We start from the raw sequence: 19,009 nt of genomic DNA, 5'->3' as shown, positions 1-19,009 counted from the left end.
TTACATTTATCTAATTAACATCTGAAACTACTATACATCAAAGCACCCAGACTAGCTGGCTTTAATCCAATTAAGACACACACACAGGCACAGACCCTACTACAATTCCAATTTAAAAATAATTTCCAATAATATTATAGACATTAATATATCTTCATGACACAAGAGAAAAGGTTCACAAGTCCCATAAATAGCTCCTATTATTGCTTTATCTTCCATCAGACTAACTGGAACACAAATCATATCATCAGCCACTATTAATGACTGATCTGTCCCAGTAGTTCTCAAAATATTAATGTGTTTACAGGGTTTGTTGGAGGAGCAGGGGAACAGTTCTCCCTGCAAGACAAAACCTCTGTAACCTTCAGCAACCTGCCTCATTTTAGCAGTCTTCAGTGGAGAATGCTCTTGACTATCCTGAACCATATTCCACATTCTAGTAGGTTCTGAGGGAATGTGTTTCACTTGTATCGTTGCTACAGTTTTAAAACCCATCTCCTTTTCTGATACAGTCTTATCTGAAGACTCCTTAAGCATTCCTATTACTCCCACCAGTTCAGCTTCTAACAATTGGCTTTATGATGCCCTGTTTTATGGCAATAAAAGCATACTGGTTTCTTTACATTACTTTTATCCTCTATACTCTCATTTTTGTTGACTGGAACAACTTCTGCCTTTTCTCTAAAGCTAGACTCTTTTCTGTTCCTCCAGCTTCCCTATGAGTTTACAACTGGAATCTACTGCCCTCTAGCTGCCTATGTGATATGTCATATCTGTCTGCCAGAACTGCTGTTTCCCGTACCTTAGAAACCTTATGGTCTTTCAGGTGTGACCTAATAGCTATTGGGATGCGACTTTGAAATTCTTCCAGTATTTTCAGCTCCCTCACGTTCTCAAATGTTTGTTCGAACTTCAGTGATCAAAACCACCTAATCAAATAACATTTATCTCTCCCTAGCAAATTCTACAGCTGTTTCATATGGTCTTTTCTTTAAAGCCCAAATCTTCAACTGCTGTGCTTCAGGGACAAGCATTAAATACTGTAGTTATAACATCCTCATAATCTGAGGATTGCTCTTCCGAAAGGCTAGAATACACATCCATAGCTTTCAGGACCAAAACACTTTGGAAAATGAGAGTCCATGTGTCTTTGTCCACTTCAACTTTGTAGCCACCTTTCCAAATGACAAAAAATATCTCTCAACTCTATTTTCAGTGAACTTAGGCAATAGGCGAAAACTTTATTCTATCAAAGATCGGAGTGGGACTTGATTCCTAATCCAAACTACTATTCTCTCTTTTTACCCTGTAACCTAAGCTTTTCTCTAGCCAGTTCATGCTCTCTGATTTCTTTTTCTCCTTAAAACTCAAACTCAAGCTTTCACGTTTCCATTTCTTCAGTTTTTTTTTCCTTTTTCCAACTTCAATTTCTTGTTTTTCTCTGTCTCTTTCTATCTCAAGCTGCTTCATCTGCAACTGAATTGCTATCTGGATTAACTTTTCCTTCTTCCAATTCCAAGTGCGATGCTATTACCGCAATTATTTCTGATTTCTTAGTCTCTACTTTTAACTCTAACTCTTCAGATAACGCGATTAACCTAGCCTTGGTTAATTGTTGCAAATCACTCAGGGATAAATCTACCCTCTTCATAAAAGCCATAGCAATTGACAAAGCCATTCTGCTTTTCAATCAGTATAGTAAAATTCGAAACCTTATCAGTCTCAACCTCAGCAAGTACCAGAACTCGTAGTTCTCTGTGCATTTGAAATCCTGCAAGAGCCCTTAATTTATGGGCAGGAATTTTTGCTCGGCATGTGGGTGCGCGCCCGACATGCCCGAGTGTAAAATAGCGCACGATGATGCCAGGTGGCGTCCCGACATCATTGTGCACTCACGCGATATTTCGGTTGGTGGGCGCGCGCAAGAGTCAGCAGCGTGCCCACCAACAATTAAGAGGCCTATTAAGGCCATTACCGTATTAATTAACCTGGATTTTTCACTGCCTGCCCATTGTTACAGTTGGTGGGTGGGCGAATCGGCCAGGCGACCTTTGGAGTTTTGAGGAAACTTCATCCATGGGATGAGGTTTTCGATATTAATTTTTAAAAAAATGTTTGGGCAGAATTTTTACAATCTATGGGCAGAATTTTCTGCATGTCGGGCAGGCGGGCCCGACCCAATCTCCAGTGGGTAGGGAACCGATCCCCACCGGAGAAGCGGGCCCTGCCGCCATTTCAAGTGGGCGGGCCAATTAAGGCCAGCCCAGCATGATGCCCACCGGGAAGCGCTATGCGATTCCTGTTCGGGCGGGGGTGGAGGGGGGGGGATTCCCCAAATGCGAGAGTGCGCTCTTTTGCGCATGCGCACGAAAGAATGCACATCTCCCTGAGGCTGAGTGCTGCCTCAGGGTGATCGCTGACAGTTCTAAAAACTTTAAAAATAGAGAAAAAGAATCCTTAACATGTGCCCCTCATGTGACAATGTCACACAAGATGGGACATGTTAATAAATTTCACTGAAACTTTAATAAACTTTTTTAAACTCTACATGAAACCTCATCCCGCCGGTGGATGAGGTTTCATGTTTTTTCTTTTCCCCGCCGGGGCTCCTGGCCTGCCCACCAACCGCACTGTGCCCCCACCTTCCTGAATATTTAAATAGGGCAGAATGACATCGGGAGTTCCCCCCGACGTCATCCCGTGTCGGCGAGCGGGCCCTGCCCCCTGCACACCGATGGAAAAATTCAGCCCTATATGTTTAGGTGAGTGAGTCCGATGTGTATACATTTTTTTCTGCATTTTAAAATCTTTATTTGATGGTTTTAAATTCTTCAACTCCCTGAGGCAGCTCTCTGCCTTCAGGGAGCTTTCATTGCACGCTCCCCCTCCCCACACTGACTTCAGCGCTCACCCTCCTCCCACCTCCACCCTGGCAGCGCTGAGCCGTTCAGTGTGTCTTTCACGCTGGCTAGCCGTTAATTGGCCAACCAGCGTGAAATTGAGGCTGGGGTTCGAGCGGGCCATTTGCTGGCCACTCCCAGGCCTGCCCACCACGCCTGCCCACTGCGCCTGCCCAACAACCTCAAAATTCTACCCTATTTTATGATTCAAGACCTGAACCCCAAGTTTTTGGTAAGATTTGGTTAGGGACTAATAACTTCTTGTTTAAAGTAGATAAAGTTTGAGATTAAAGACATCTGTTAAGAGAATAAAGCCACAAGATTTCACAGGTTTTGAACAAACAAAAATAAACTTCACTATACAAGGTCAGAAAGGTAAAACAATTTATAGTATCTATCTTACACTCTAACATTCAGGGTAAATATGAGGTACATGTGAGTTAACAGACAAACTGTAGTTGAACACATCACACTGCATACTTAATAGCAGATGCAAGCAAGACAGTTTCAACGGATTTTTCAAAAACCCACCCAGACGTCAGTGGACACTGTGAGTCAACCAATCTTGTAGAGACTCTGTCTCTCTCACAAGGGATTCCAGCCTTCACCTTCAAAGACCTTGTCTTGGAATTCTCTTCAAAGGTTGCTCCAAATTGGATGGCCTCAGCAACAGCCTTCCTTACAGCATTTCAATCTCATCTCCTGAGACTCCATTCCCATGAGTTCCTGACTGTGCACTCAATCACCAACTCACACAACCTTAGTTCTGTGGCCACACTGTGCAGAGTACAACTGCTCCAAAGGGGTTCCTTCACCCCAGCAGCCCACAACATGGAGTCATCAACCTCCTGCTGCCCTCTTCGATTGCTAGGGCTTATCCTGAGCCCTTTTCACTTAAAGTCTGTTAACCGCAGCATTTTTTAATGCTTTTCTCTTTTTAAACTTAACTGGGACCGCTTCCTGTCCCCTGTCTGGGACTCTTCTTGTGGGACCACTTCCAGTCCCTTTCCTAGGACTTTCCGTTGCAATAGTGCTCCGCTCACCATCACATGACCCAGGGTTTTGTGCCATTTTTCTTTCTGGGCAGATGCTCTGGGCTCGTCCTTGGCCCAAAGAAGTTAAAATGCTGAATTACACCTGCGCAGCCTGCTCCTGGTCCATACTTGCACGGAAACTCCAAAGTCTGGCGGATTGGAGTTCCCAACCTCTGCTCTCAACAAGAAGATAAATTAGCTTTCACAGCTGTTGCAAGACCTTTGTTTATCTGAAAGACTTCAGTTAGAGGCTTTGCCATATAAATGGATATTTCCATTAAAAACACTGGGTAGGCGAAATGTAAAACAATTGAACTTGTGCTGTGACACTTTTTTAAAATTAAAACCCTGTGCCAGCAGGTTTCTACATATTTGACACTCTGTAATCGAACTCTGGAAATTCCATTGTGCGACTTTGTCGAATGAACATTGCGCGTGCTTGTATCAAATTCTCCCCTCTGATTCAGAATCATAAAATGACCAGAGCGCAGAAGGAGGCCATTCACCTCATTGAGTTCGTGCTGGCTCTCTACAAGAGCAAGGAAGCACATTGAGGGGCATGCAGGAGAGTGGAGTTAAGGTCATAACCAGATCAGCCATGATCTTATTGAATGGTGGAGCAAGTTTAAGGGGCCGAATGGCTTATTCCTGCTCCTATTTCTTATGTCCTAATGTTTCTTAAGTTCTTATGTTCTCACTCCCATTCTTTCTCTGTAATCCTGCATTTCTTTTCCCCTTCAAATGCTTAACTAATTCCCTTTTGAAAGCCATGATTGAATCTGCCTCCACCACACTCACAGGCAGTGCATTCCAGATCCTATCCACTTGCTACAAAAACAATTTCCTCATGTTGCCTTTGGATGTTTAGGCAATTCCTTTAAATCTGTGTCCTTTGGTTCTCGCTCCTTCTGCCAAAGGAGACGTTTCTCTTTATCTTCTCCAACTAGGATCCCTCATGATTTTGGACACTTCTGTCAAATCTCTTCTGCTCCAAGGAAAACAACCCAACTTCTCCAATCTATCCACGTGACTGAAGTCTATCATTCCTGGAAAGATTCTAATGAAATATTTTGCATCCTCTACAACCTTCACATCCTCCTTAAAGTGTGGTGCCTGGAATTGGATACAGTACTCCAGCTGAGGCTGAACCAGTGTTTTAATAATGTTCACCACAACTTCCTTCCTTCAATACTTTATGGCTCTATTTCTAATACCGAGGATTCCTTATGCTTTTTTAAGTGCTTTCTCAAGCTGCCCTGCCACCTTCAACATTTTGTGCACATATACTCCAAGTTCTCTCTGCTCCCTCACCCCTTACAAATTATACAGCTTAGCTTACTCTCTGCTCTTTCTTCCACAGAAAATATATTACTCCACACTTCTCTGGGTTAAATTTCATCTGACACATGCCCAACCATTCCACCAGCTTGTTCTAAGTCCTCTAGGAATCTGTGACCATCTTCCTCACTTTTCTGTTCTTCCTCATTGCCATCTAACAGAGTATCTTTCTTGTAAATTTCATAAGAACTCTAATAAAAGGCTCAAACCGTCATGATTATCCAACTGATGGGTATCTAACCCACAAAATACTTCTGATTTTGCTCCTGGCAGGGTTTGACACCTTGTTTCCTCTTTGGTAGGGACGTAACCCATGTCCACATATCACTGCATTCTTTCACTGATCCTGTGTTTCAGACTCAGCAAACATTGGTGGGTGAACATACCTGGACAATTTACACTTGCTTTCTGCCATTTTTCACAATGGCTATTAGAAATGTAGTTTTCTGTCTGAATTTTTTCTTTGCTTCAAACCTGCACCTTTTAGATGACCATCCTCTGCTACATGTTCTATTGCAGCAAGCCAGTGGGTGAAAGTTAGAACTGGAGCCAATCTTTACACATATTTATTTACAGAATTATAATTCGCAAGCGTACACTTCCTAACACAAGAACCACTGCTTTAATTTGTGTCTCTTTATATGGGCTCCACTGAAACACCAATTAATACCCACCAACTGCACACAATTAATACTACACTTCCAAGTTTTGTGTCACCTGCAAATTTTGAAATTATGCCCTACCCACCCAAGTCCAAGTTATTGGATCCCCAGGGAATTCCAGTCCAAAAAACAACGAATCAGCATTACTCTCTAACCAATTTCATATCCATGCTGCCACTGTCCCTTTTTTCCATGAACTTTAACTTTACTGACAAGTATATCAAGTGGCACTTTATCAAAGACATTTTGGAAGACCATATACATCCACCAGATTGCTTTCATCAACTCTTCCAGTTACCTCATCAAAAACCTCAGTTGTTAGCTAAACATAACTTGCCTTAACAAATCTGCGCTGACTTTCCTTAGCTAATCCACACCGGTCCAAATGACTGTTAATTTTGTCCCAAAAGAATGAAACTTTTATAACAAAATGGTTAACTACCTATTAAAACAGCTGGCAGGGAATTGATACCAAGATATTAAACATTTGTACAACGACAAGACACCGTGCCATTCCTAGCTTATATTGCCAAAGAAATTTATTTTGTATGCATGTGTGTGGCAAGAGAATTGTATTTTTTAAGTTCTGGGGAATTTTAATGTCAGCAGATTTGTTGTATCATTTCCTTCAAATGTTTTAACGATTAATTGGGAAATTCATTTTTTGCTAAATGTAAATTACAAAATAAGAAGTGACTGATCTTTCTGTGTGGTTTCCAGAGCAAGAGAAGAAAGATGTTATCCCTAAAGCAATCTTCAATGTAATGAACTCAGAAAATAAAAAAGGAAAGCCACTTCAGTTTAATGACCCTTTGTGGCCTGCACAGTGGGAACTGGTAAGCACTGCATCACCAGTTTATTAATTTCTTCTTGAATTAACCCTTGAAACACAATCTACTTATGAGTTCCTGAGAGCACAGATACAACAGAATGTGCACATATGCATATATAGATACAAGGGGGTTGGCTATACATGCAAACATGCAAGCTATGAGTGGTTGTACATACACATGGGCTCAGATAAATGTTTGAATTCAGGAGTGATCCATCTTGTATAATCAAAACTGCATTATGGTTAGCAAATAAACACAAGCTTAACTTTTATACAATCTTTGACACTTTGTTGATGGTATCTATCCTTACCAAGCAGGCATAAACAATTGAAAGAGAAAGCATTTCCTAATTAATTAATCACAAAATATTCCGCTTGAATTTTATTTTATTTTTGCATTACACTTTGTGATATTAATGTGGTGAAACTGCTTATTTAATCATCCATGTAAACATTTTATTTCCCTTTAATGAGGACTAATTTTTTCAACTCAGTTAAATTTCATATTAAATGTTTTCCGAATACTCAAATACTACTTTCAGTAAATATTTTTTTTATGAATCAAGCTCGCTAAGGCCCCAGCATAACTTTAATTAATGTACCAATGCATCTTATGATTGATGCATGGGGTTGTTACAGATTACAACCCGTGTTTGCTGTATGTACATGTCATATGTGTTTCCTGGTGCTTTGTACAACTCAGATATTAATTTCCTGTTATATTTGTGCAGCTTAACCTTCATTTGCTGATTTATATAGTTTACAATATGTAAACTGCTAACTGAAGTCCTTAAACATTTTGCAATCTTTAAATTTGCGGTCTTCTGTGGCAGCCAAAAACCCTGTGCATCTAAAACTAAAGAGAATTGTATGTGCAATTAAAGTAAATGTTCCAGACTAGTCATCGGTGAAAAATATTTTCACATAACAGAAAAATTAAACTGATATAATACCTAATCTAAGTGATGAAGAAGTTGTTCCCTGCAGTAATACAGATTAATTTAACACCACCCAGATTGTTTTAACCATTTGAACATTGTGCTTATTAAACTCAGTATGAAATGTTGAAAAAAAATCTTAGCTCTGAACCACCTATAGGGGGCATTACTACATTTTTAAATTTGAAGGTATATATAAAAGTTGTGCAATTGCAAGTTTTTTGCCCTAGCTTCTGGTGTTCTCCTTCACCTGTTCTTCACCTGACCTCCATAACAGATGAAGCTCAATTTTTAAGCAGGCTGGGAAAGAATGCATGGTGTATGCCACTGCATATCTTAGCTTCATTATTCCTTGATACCAAATATTTTAAGCTACAATGTGAGAGTATGGGAAGATGTCACCCTGACATTTAAAATTGTGAAAGAATATAATTCTGAACAATTCTGTGAGCATTGTGTTAACCAACCGCTGTGAAAGAACGGACAGTATGAAACTAGCCACCGGCCAAACGGTGCTGCTGGGTTAACAGAGCTGCTGGCCAAATGGATTAGCCGGCATTTCTCCAAGGCAAGATGTCCTCCTCAGATGGGAGTGGAAGTCTTGATCTTAGCCAATTAACGCTCCGTTGAGTATTAAATGGCTGCAGCGCAGCCAGTATCAGCAGCGATGCGTTCCCCACCAATATTTTAGGTGGTAAGGCTGAAAACCCCGACATCCAAAAATTCCTGGCCATGGCCTCTGTCCCCCTCCTGACCTCCAGGAGTAAGGCCTCCAGTGCCATGTCAGTGAAGCTGGGTGCCCTCTGTGTAGCCTGTTGCTCCATTACCAGACATAATCTTGACATTACTGCACCAGCCTGAGAGCATTTCCCCTTTAAGGAGGGCAGGCTACCGTTTAGAAGCGCAGCTTAGCTTTATGTTGTGCTAGACACGCACACACCTGGATCCCTGCTGAATGTGCAGCCAGCCAGCAGCGTGTTTCATGTTGGGCTGCAAACCACAATTATGTTGATGAGCAGACAGCACAGAGTTTGCATGCTGCCTGGTTCAACTGAACTAGCTGCAGGGTGATGGTGTATCTTGATCCTCATGCTCACTAACTGGCCTAATCAAACTTTCTCCAACATATTTAGAATAGAGAATGCTATGACCAGAAACTGAACTGGACTAGCCAAATAAATACCATGGCTACAAGAGCAGGTCAGAGGCCAGGAATTCTGTGGCGAGTAACTCACCTCCTTACTCCCCAAACCTGTCCACCACCTACAAGGCACAAGTCAGGAGTGTGAGGCAATACTCTCCACTTACCTGGATGAGTGCAGCTCCAACAACACTCAAGAAGCTTGACACCACTTGATTGGCACCCCATCCACCACCTTGCACAGTGGCAGCAGTGTGTACCATTTACAAGATGCACTGCAGCAAGGCACCAAGGCTCCTTCGACAGCATCTTCCAAACCCACGACCTCTATCACCTAGAAGGACAAAGGCAGGAGATGGATGGGAACACCACGACCTGCAAGTCTCCCTCCAAGCCACACACCATCCAGACCTGGAACTATATCCCTGTTCCTTCAATGTCACTGGGTCTAAATACTGGAACTCCCTCCCTCACAGTGCTGTGGGTGTACCTATACCACATGGACTGCAGTGGTTCAAGGAGGCGGCTCAGCACCACCTTCTCAAGGGCAATTAGGGATGAGCAATAAATGCTGCTCTAGCCAGCAATGCCCAAATCCTATGAAAGGATAAGTATGTTTTTTTTAAATTAGCCTTTGTTAAATATATATGCAGAAAATTTTAAAAAATGTTTGTTTAATAAAGGTTGGATATTCAGAATTATAAAAACATAGGCCAGAATTTTACATTTAGCGTGCGGGCGTGCGCCCGACACACACGAACATAATATGACGTGCGATGACGTCGGGTGTGCATCCAGACGTCATCCTCGCTCGATATTTCGTTCGGCAGGTGCGTGCTGGATTTGGCTGCGCGGCCACCGATAATTGAAAGGCCTATTAAGGCCATTAACAAGCTTATTAACTTGAAATTTACACTGCCCATCCAACCTAATGGTTGGCGGACAGGCGAAAAGGCCAAGCGGCCTTTACATTTTTTAGGAAACCTCATCCACGAGCAGGATGAGGCTTCCTAAAGCTAATACAAATTAAATAAAAACTTTATTTTAAAATTAAAAACATGTCCCATCTCATGTGACACAGCCACATGAGGGGCCTTGTTTTATTAAATTTTTTTATAATCTTTATTAATTTTTTAAAAAAGCGCTTCAATCTCCCTGGGGCAGCTCCGTACTTCAGGGAGATTGAAGCGCTCTTTCGCGCGCATGCATGAACTGCACGCCAGGCCCAGCTCTCCCTCCTTCTCCTGCCCGCACAGGCAGCGCTCAGCACTCCCACTCGCGATCCACGCAAGGTGGGCCAGCATGAAATCGCAGTGTGGAGCCAATCGCAGGCGGCGGTCAGCTTCCTGACCGCCCCCGCCCGCTCCCGCTGCATCCGCCCGACAAGGGCAAAATTCTGGCCATAAGGAACATCACATTCATATTATCGCCACACCCATGTGGAGCTGATAAGTAAATATGAAATAGGAGCAGGAGTAGACCTTACAGCCTGTTGAGCCTGCATACTAACTTCCAGTGCCCCTTGTATGAGTATAGCAAATACCTCTGAACATTAACATATACAAGTTTCACATCTTTTTTAAAAGTTGTATTTATTGCAGTAAGCATTTTATGCTGACAGTAGAGATTGTATCATGAATGTTTTTAGCAACATTACCTCAGCAGACCATGTTCAAATGAATAAGGTGCTTGGATGGCAAAGTTGAATATGAAAAATTAAATTATATTTTCTTACAGTAACTGTTAGGATGGAGCAAAATTCATACTAAATTTTAAGCAAATTTTTATGTTGACAAACACTTTCACATCATATAAATATAATTGTGTGGTCACACATGTTTAAAACTTCCATAGTTCATGAATAATCAATTATGATGCTTAGTACTAAGCCACAAGAAGAATTATTGGCATATTTGAGGTCTTTTTAAGCAGGAGATTTTGACATTTTAATAAGATCTTATTGATAATACCAGGGAGGCAATGGCATAGTGGTATTGTCGCTGTACTAGTAACCCAGAGCCCCAGGGTAATTCTCTGGGGACCTGGGTTCAAATCCTGCCAAGGTAGATGGTGGAATTTGAATTCAATATAAAAAAAATCTTTAATAGAAGTCTCATGATGACCATTGCCAATTGTTGTGAAAACCCATCTGATTCATTAATATCCTTTGGGGAAGGAAATCTGCTGCCCCTACATGTGACTCCAGACCCACAGCAATGTAGTTGCCTCTTAAATGCCCTCCGAACAAGGGCAATAAATGCTGGCCTAGCCAGCGATGCCCACATCTCAGGATTAATTTTTCTTAATGTTGTTAAAGCACTTTATTTGAACACATAATATTAATAAAAATTTTAAAATACTGCAGTTGCAGAAATTGGGCAATGCGTTTTCCCCAATTTAATTTAATTTAATTTCAATCTTTTAAAGTTACATGACATCTTCAGGGTTGTTTGGTCACTAGCCCAGAAATTGGAGTGATCTGGGTTCCAGATGTCTCGATGGTCACTATTGGTTCCATTCAGTATTGGCGAACAAGACAGATGATTCGCAATGTGGGAGAACAGATTCTTCCTGATCCCTCCCCTTTTTTTAACCCACTTTCCCCTCAACTCTTGATGGAATCCACAGTCATCAAGGGATCCTGCAATCAGCAGCCAGGAACACAAAGAGTAAGATAAAAACACATTGGCAAGAAGTTGTCTACACACCAGTCAGGTTGAATTACAAAGGCAAGCTCTCAGAAACAATGCACTTTTGGAGGTTTCAAGGCACCCAGCTATGTTCTTGAATTGGCCTGCATTTAGCTGCAGCACAGCAGGGGACTGGGTGCAGGAATAAGTTAGATATTGACCCTAATCTTCTGGAGTAGTGAAATCTGGACTTAAGCCTGTGTTGTGCATCAGGACTTTGTGGAAGTCCTGCCGTGCACATAAGCACTGGAATTGGTGAAAAGTTTAAACATCAATGAGCTGATTTGTGCTGCCCGGGCCCTCTGTGAGTGTCTCCGATACTTAACCCAGGGCAGAAACTTGCGCCAGATACATAGGACTTACCTGGATATTTAGCCTGGAAATGTTACACAAATTTAATCTTTGGTGTAATTCAGAGACTAACCAGCAGAACTGAACATCACAACCGACAACCCCCCCAACAATCCCAACCTGACCTGACCCAACCAACACACGACTCGACCACCCTCTAACTGACTAGCCCCTGACCCAACCTAAATACCCACCGACAAGACTACCCACCTGACCCGACTGCAACCCCTCACCAGACAACCCTCCCTAATCCAACTGCCTCCCGACCTCACTACCCCCCAACTTGACTACCCCAAATCTGACTGCTGACCCAGTCACCCATCCATCCACCTACCTACCAACCCACCCACTCACTCATCCATTCACCCACCCACCCGCTTACTCACTCAGCCACCCATCCACTCAGTCAACCGCCCGCCCACTCACCTATCAACCCACCCACTCAAACCACGCGCCCACTTGAACCCATCCGCTTGCCAACTCAACCAACCACCCACCCAATCACCAGCCCACCCACTTACCCAGTCACTCACTCACTCATTCAATCACTCAACCACTACCCCCAACCACTCACTTATCCATCCACGGACTCATCCACCCACACACTCATCTACCCACTCGCTCATCCACCCACTCGCTCATCTACCCACTCGCTCATCCACCCACTCGCTCATCCACCCACTCATCAACACATCCACCCACTCACTCACCCATCCATGCACCCAACTACTCACTCACTCACCCACTCACTCACTCACATCCACCCACTCACTCACTCGCACACTCACTCACTCACCTACTCACTCACATCCACTCGCTCACATTCACTCACTCGTCCGCCCACTCACCCACCCGCCCGCTCACTCGCCTGCCTGTTCACTCGCCCACCCACTCGCCCGCCTGACCACCCGCCCACTCGCCCGCCTGCCCACCCGCCCACTCGCCCGCCCACTCGCTCGCCTGCCCACTCGCCCACCCACTCGCCTGCCTGCCCACTCGCCCACCCACTCACTCACCCACTGCATTCACTCACGCACTCACTTACCCACCACACTCACACACTCACACACTCACACACTCACACACTCACACACTCACACACTCACACACTCACACACTCACACACTCACACACTCACACTCCCTCCCCACTCACCCACCCACCACCCTCCCTACTCTCTCTCACTCACTCACCCACCCCCACCCCACTCTCACACTCACTCACCCACCCCCACCCCACTCTCACACTCACTCACCCACCCCCACCCCACTCTCACACTCACTCACCCACCCCCACCCCACTCTCACACTCACTCACCCACCCCCACCCCACTCTCACACTCACTCACCCACCCCCACCCCACTCTCACACTCACTCACCCACCCCACTCTCACACTCCCTCACCCACCCCACTCTCACACTCACTCACCCACCCCACTCTCACACTCACTCACCCACCCCACTCTCACACTCACTCACCCACCCCACTCTCACACTCACTCACCCACCCCACTCTCACACTCACTCACCCACCCCACTCTCACACTCACTCACCCACCCCACTCTCACACTCACTCACCCACCCCACTCTCACACTCACTCACCCACCCCACTCTCACACTCACTCACCCACCCCACTCTCACACTCACTCACCCACCCCACTCTCACACTCACTCACCCACCCCACTCTCACACTCACTCACCCACCCCACTCTCACACTCACTCACCCACCCCACTCTCACACTCACTCACCCACCCCACTCTCACACTCACTCACCCACCCCACTCTCACACTCACTCACCCACCCCACTCTCACACTCACTCACCCACCCCACTCTCACACTCACTCACCCACCCCACTCTCACACTCACTCACCCACCCCACTCTCACACTCACTCACCCACCCCACTCTCACACTCACTCACCCACCCCACTCTCACACTCACTCACCCACCCCACTCTCACACTCACTCACCCACCCCACTCTCACACTCACTCACCCACCCCACTCTCACACTCACTCACCCACCCCACTCTCACACTCACTCACCCACCCTACTCTCACACTCACTCACCCACCCCACTCTCACACTCACTCACCCACCCCACTCACCCACTCACCCACCCCACTCACCCACCCACCCACCCCACTCACCCACTCACACACCCACCCCACTCACACACCCACCCCACTCACACACCCACCCCACTCACACACCCACCCCACTCACACACCCACCCCACTCACACACCCACCCCACTCACACACCCACCCCACTCACACACCCACCCCACTCACACACCCACCCCACTCACACACCCAACCCACTCACACACTCACTCACCCACCCCACTCACACACTCACTCACTCACCCACCCCACTCACACACTCACTCACCCACCCACCCCACTCACACACTCACTCACCCACCCACCCCACTCACACACTCACTCACCCACCCACTCACACACCCACCCCACTCACACACTCACACACCCACCCTACTCACACACCCACCCTACTCACACACTCACTCACCCACCCCACTCTCACACTCACTCACCCACCCCACTCTCACACTCACTCACCCACCCCACTCTCACACTCACTCACCCACCCCACTCTCACACTCACTCACCCACCCCACTCTCACACTCACTCACCCACCCCACTCTCACACTCACTCACCCACCCCACTCTCACACTCACTCACCCACCCCACTCTCACACTCACTCACCCACCCTACTCTCACACTCACTCACCCACCCCACTCTCACACTCACTCACCCACCCCACTCTCACACTCACTCACCCACCCCACTCTCACACTCACTCACCCACCCCACTCTCACACTCACTCACCCACCCCACTCTCACACTCACTCACCCACCCCACTCTCACACTCACTCACCCACCCCACTCTCACACTCACTCACCCACCCCACTCTCACACTCACTCACCCACCCTACTCTCACACTCACTCACCCACCCTACTCTCACACTCACTCACCCACCCCACTCTCACACTCACTCACCCACCCCACTCACACACTCACACACCCACCCCACTCACACACCCACCCCACTCACACACCCACCCCACTCACACACCCACCCCACTCACACACCCACCCCACTCACACACCCACCCCACTCACACACCCACCCCACTCACACACCCACCCCACTCACACACCCACCCCACTCACACACCCACCCCACTCACACACCCACCCCACTCACACACCCACCCCACTCACACACCCACCCCACTCACACACCCACCCCACTCACACACCCACCCCACTCACACACCCACCCCACTCACACACCCACCCCACTCACACACTCACTCACCCACCCCACTCACACACTCACTCACTCACCCACCCCACTCACACACTCACTCACCCACCCACCCCACTCACACACTCACTCACCCACCCACCCCACTCACACACTCACTCACCCACCCACCCCACTCACACACTCACTCACCCACCCACTCACACACCCACCCCACTCACACACTCACTCACCCACCCACTCACACACCCACCCTACTCACACACTCACACACCCACCCCACTCACACACTCACTCAGCCACCCCACTCACACACTCACTCAGCCACCCCACTCACACACTCACTCACCCACCCCACTCTCACACTCACTCACCCACCCCACTCTCACACTCACTCACCCACCCCCACCCCACTCTCACACTCACTCACCCACCCCCCACCCTACTCTCACACTCACCCACTCACCCACCCACCCCCCACCTCACTCTCACACTCACTCACCCACCCCCCACCCCACTCACTCACTCACCCACCCCACTCACACACTCACCCACCCACCCACCCCACTCACACACTCACCCACCCCACTCACACACTCACCCACCCACCCACCCCACTCACACACTCACCCACCCACCCACCCACCCCACTCACCCACCCACCCACCCACCCCACTCACCCACTCACCCACCCACCCACCCCACTCACACACTCACCCACCCACCCACCCCACTCACCCCACTCACACACTCACCCACCCCACTCACACACTCACCCACCCACCCACCCCACTCACACGCTCACTCACCCACCCACCCCCTCACCCACCCCACTCTCACACTCACTCACACACCCACCCTCCCCACTCACCCACCCTCCCCACCCCCACTCACCCACCCTCCCCACCCCCACCCTCCCCACCCACACACCCACCCACCCTCCCTCCCCACTCACCCACACACTCGCCCCCCCCACTCACACCCCCCCCACTCACACACTCACCCACCCCCCCACTCACACACTCACCCATCCACCCACCCCCCCCACTGACACACCCACACACCCACCCACCCCCCCCACTCACACACTCACCCACCCACCCACCTCACACACTCACCCACCCCCCCACTCACACACTCACCCACCCCCCCACCTCCCCCACTCACCCACCCCCCCACCTCCCCCACTCACCCACCCCCCCACCTCCCCCACTCACCCACCCCCCCACCTCCCCCACTCACCCACCCCCCCACCTCCCCCACTCACACACTCACTCACCCACCCCCCCACTCACACACTCACTCACCCACCTCCCAACTCACACACTCACTCACCCACCCACCCACCACCCCCCCCCACTCACACACTCACCCCCCCACCCACCCACCCGCCCCACTCACACACTCACCCCCCCACCCACCCACCCGCCCCACTCACACACTCACCCCCCCCACTCACACACTCACCCCCCCCCACTCACACACCCACCCCACTCACACACTCACTCACCCCACTCACACACTCACTCACCCCACTCACACACTCACTCATCCACTCACTAACCCACCCAAAGACTTGCTACTTTAAAAGCTTTACCTGAATGTGGCAGCTACTGTTGTGAAAAGGGGACATGTTCTCTCTTCATCCATCTTCTTCTGTGCTTGCCGGGCTTGCCCTGAAGAGGCTGCACCGGCCCATTTCTGCTGCAGGTGAGATCGAACGTCCTGGCTGCAAATGCACAATATAGTTGGGTGCAGTAAACTTCACAGGCATTGCTGCTGACCGGAAGGCCTGGGCCTTGTCTTTTTACTTCTGGAACCTGGGCCTGAATTCAGCATAGTCTCAACTCAGTTGCCAAAATTTACAAACACACAATACTAGCTGACCAACAGTTATGCCGAAGTTAACTCCATGCTGACAGTCTCACTAGTTATAATACAATATAAAAAAAAAACTAGAAGAGAAGCAGAACTACTTTGATGCCTAACCAAGGAAACCAGTATAAGGATATTAATGAAAATATAGCATTGTTATTGGCAGACATATCAAACCAATATTTCTAATATCTGTTACCCAATCTTAACCTATTGTTTGCTCTTTTTTGCCATTGAGCACCAAGGGATTTCCAATCAGTTTAATGATCCAATAGATTGGAAAATTGCACATGACTCTGCTATTTATGAAAGGTCATAGAGGTAAAACTGGAAATTATGGACCAGGTGGCCTAACACTGTTGTGGGGAAATTGAACACCTTGAAAATTTTCAGCTGATCAGAGAAAGCCAGCATGGATTTGCATTGGGTAGGTCATGCCTTGTGAATCTGACTGAATTTTTTGAAGAGGTGGCTACAGTTGTAAACAGGGGAATGTTATTTATATGAACTTCCAAAGGCATTTGATAAAGTTCCTCATAAGAGACTGTTAACTAAAATTGAAGCTCATGGAATTGAAGACAAGCTGTTGACCTAGTCACAAAATTGGCTGAGTAGCAGGAGATGGAGACTAAGGTTAATGACTGGTACTCTAGTTAACAGGATATGACTATTGATGTCCTACAAGAATCTGTGCAGAAGCCTTAACTAGTCACAAAATTTATTAACAACTTAGTCGATGGGCTAGAAAGCCACAAATCCAACTTTGCCAAAGACACAAGGAGAGGCAGCGTTGTAAGCAGTGTAGATGATGAATAAAATTACAAAGAAATGTTAATAGATTAAGTGAATGGGAGAAATTGTGGCAAATGGACTTCATTGTAAGCAAATGTGAGGTCATCCACTTGGCATCTAGACAGAGTACTTTCTAAACGGTAAAAGAATAGAAAAAGTGGAGGCCCAAAGAGACTTGGGGATTGTTAGGATCTCCATGGGACCGGTAATTTTTAAAAAGGAACTCGAACTTCCAGTTACTAGCTGAAAGAATGTCATGGCAAGATTTCACATTTTAAAACTTTTACTGTAACAAATTACCAAAAGCACTTTTGACTAAACACTACTTTCCTTTTGTAGACAACTTATACTTTAAACAACAGTGAGGTCTTTTATGCTTATCACACATTGCACTCCCCATGGAATTATAGAATTAAGCAGTCCACAGTTACTCCCAGCCTCCAATGGGTTCCCATATCCCCATTTCACCAAGTAGTAACTTTAAGTGAGCATCTCCAGGCACTTTCCTCAGCCTTCAGGGAAAGCACCATCAGTAAAGCCTGTTTCTTCTTCTCTCTGCCCCCACCTACTCCTTTCCCCCAGCTGTGCCAGGACAAATCTCCAGAAATCTTTGAATGTCAGCAGGATGCGTCTCTTTGACTAGAGGCTGTCTCCTTTCTGCATACAGCTGTTGTAGCTATCAGAGCCAAACAGCCTTTTCTCTCTACTGATCTCACAAATGACTTCCTTTGCCCTCTTCCCCATGGCAATGTGAAACAAATTAACCTTGCATCCAAGCAGAAGTGCTAATTAGCTATCCATTATCCTAACTCCTTTTCATCTTAGAAGTAAATGGGGAGTTTACCTCACAACTTTTCACAACCCATATACCAACAACACCTTTCTGGGACTTTGGGAGACTCAAATACTTCTCTTTGTAAACTCAGACTGCTGCGATTGCCTCTAAGCTTAAATACTTGCAGTTTCTTCTCAGTAAAACAATCTAAGCCTTCCTTTGATTTCTAACAATCAAACCACCTGAGCTTACTGTCTGGTAGACAGCAGAGCAGGTCACATGACCCCCTTCACCCACCCTAAATTTAAAGCTGCAGTCCCATAATATAATAATCTTATAAACTTCATAATTGTAACATGGTCCAAG

At 46.8% G+C, this 19,009-nt stretch overlaps 1 protein-coding gene across 2 annotated transcripts in view; it reads left to right on the top strand.

Annotated features, from left to right (window-relative positions):
• The window catches only part of LOC144682828 (PC3-like endoprotease variant B), an 898,333-nt gene that overhangs the window by 399,325 nt on the left and 479,999 nt on the right, over positions 1-19,009 (top strand). For both annotated transcript variants that reach the window (XM_078545597.1, XM_078545598.1), the window contains exon 5: positions 6,655-6,770. In XM_078545597.1, coding sequence (XP_078401723.1) covers positions 6,655-6,770 — 116 coding nt within the window. The remainder of the gene's footprint in view (positions 1-6,654; positions 6,771-19,009) is intronic.

Source organism: Cetorhinus maximus, chromosome 7 (assembly GCF_964194155.1).
Source record: "Cetorhinus maximus chromosome 7, sCetMax3.hap1.1, whole genome shotgun sequence".
In the NCBI taxonomy this organism is placed as follows: domain Eukaryota; kingdom Metazoa; phylum Chordata; class Chondrichthyes; order Lamniformes; family Cetorhinidae; genus Cetorhinus; species Cetorhinus maximus.
This window is presented reverse-complemented; position numbering and strand designations above follow the sequence as displayed.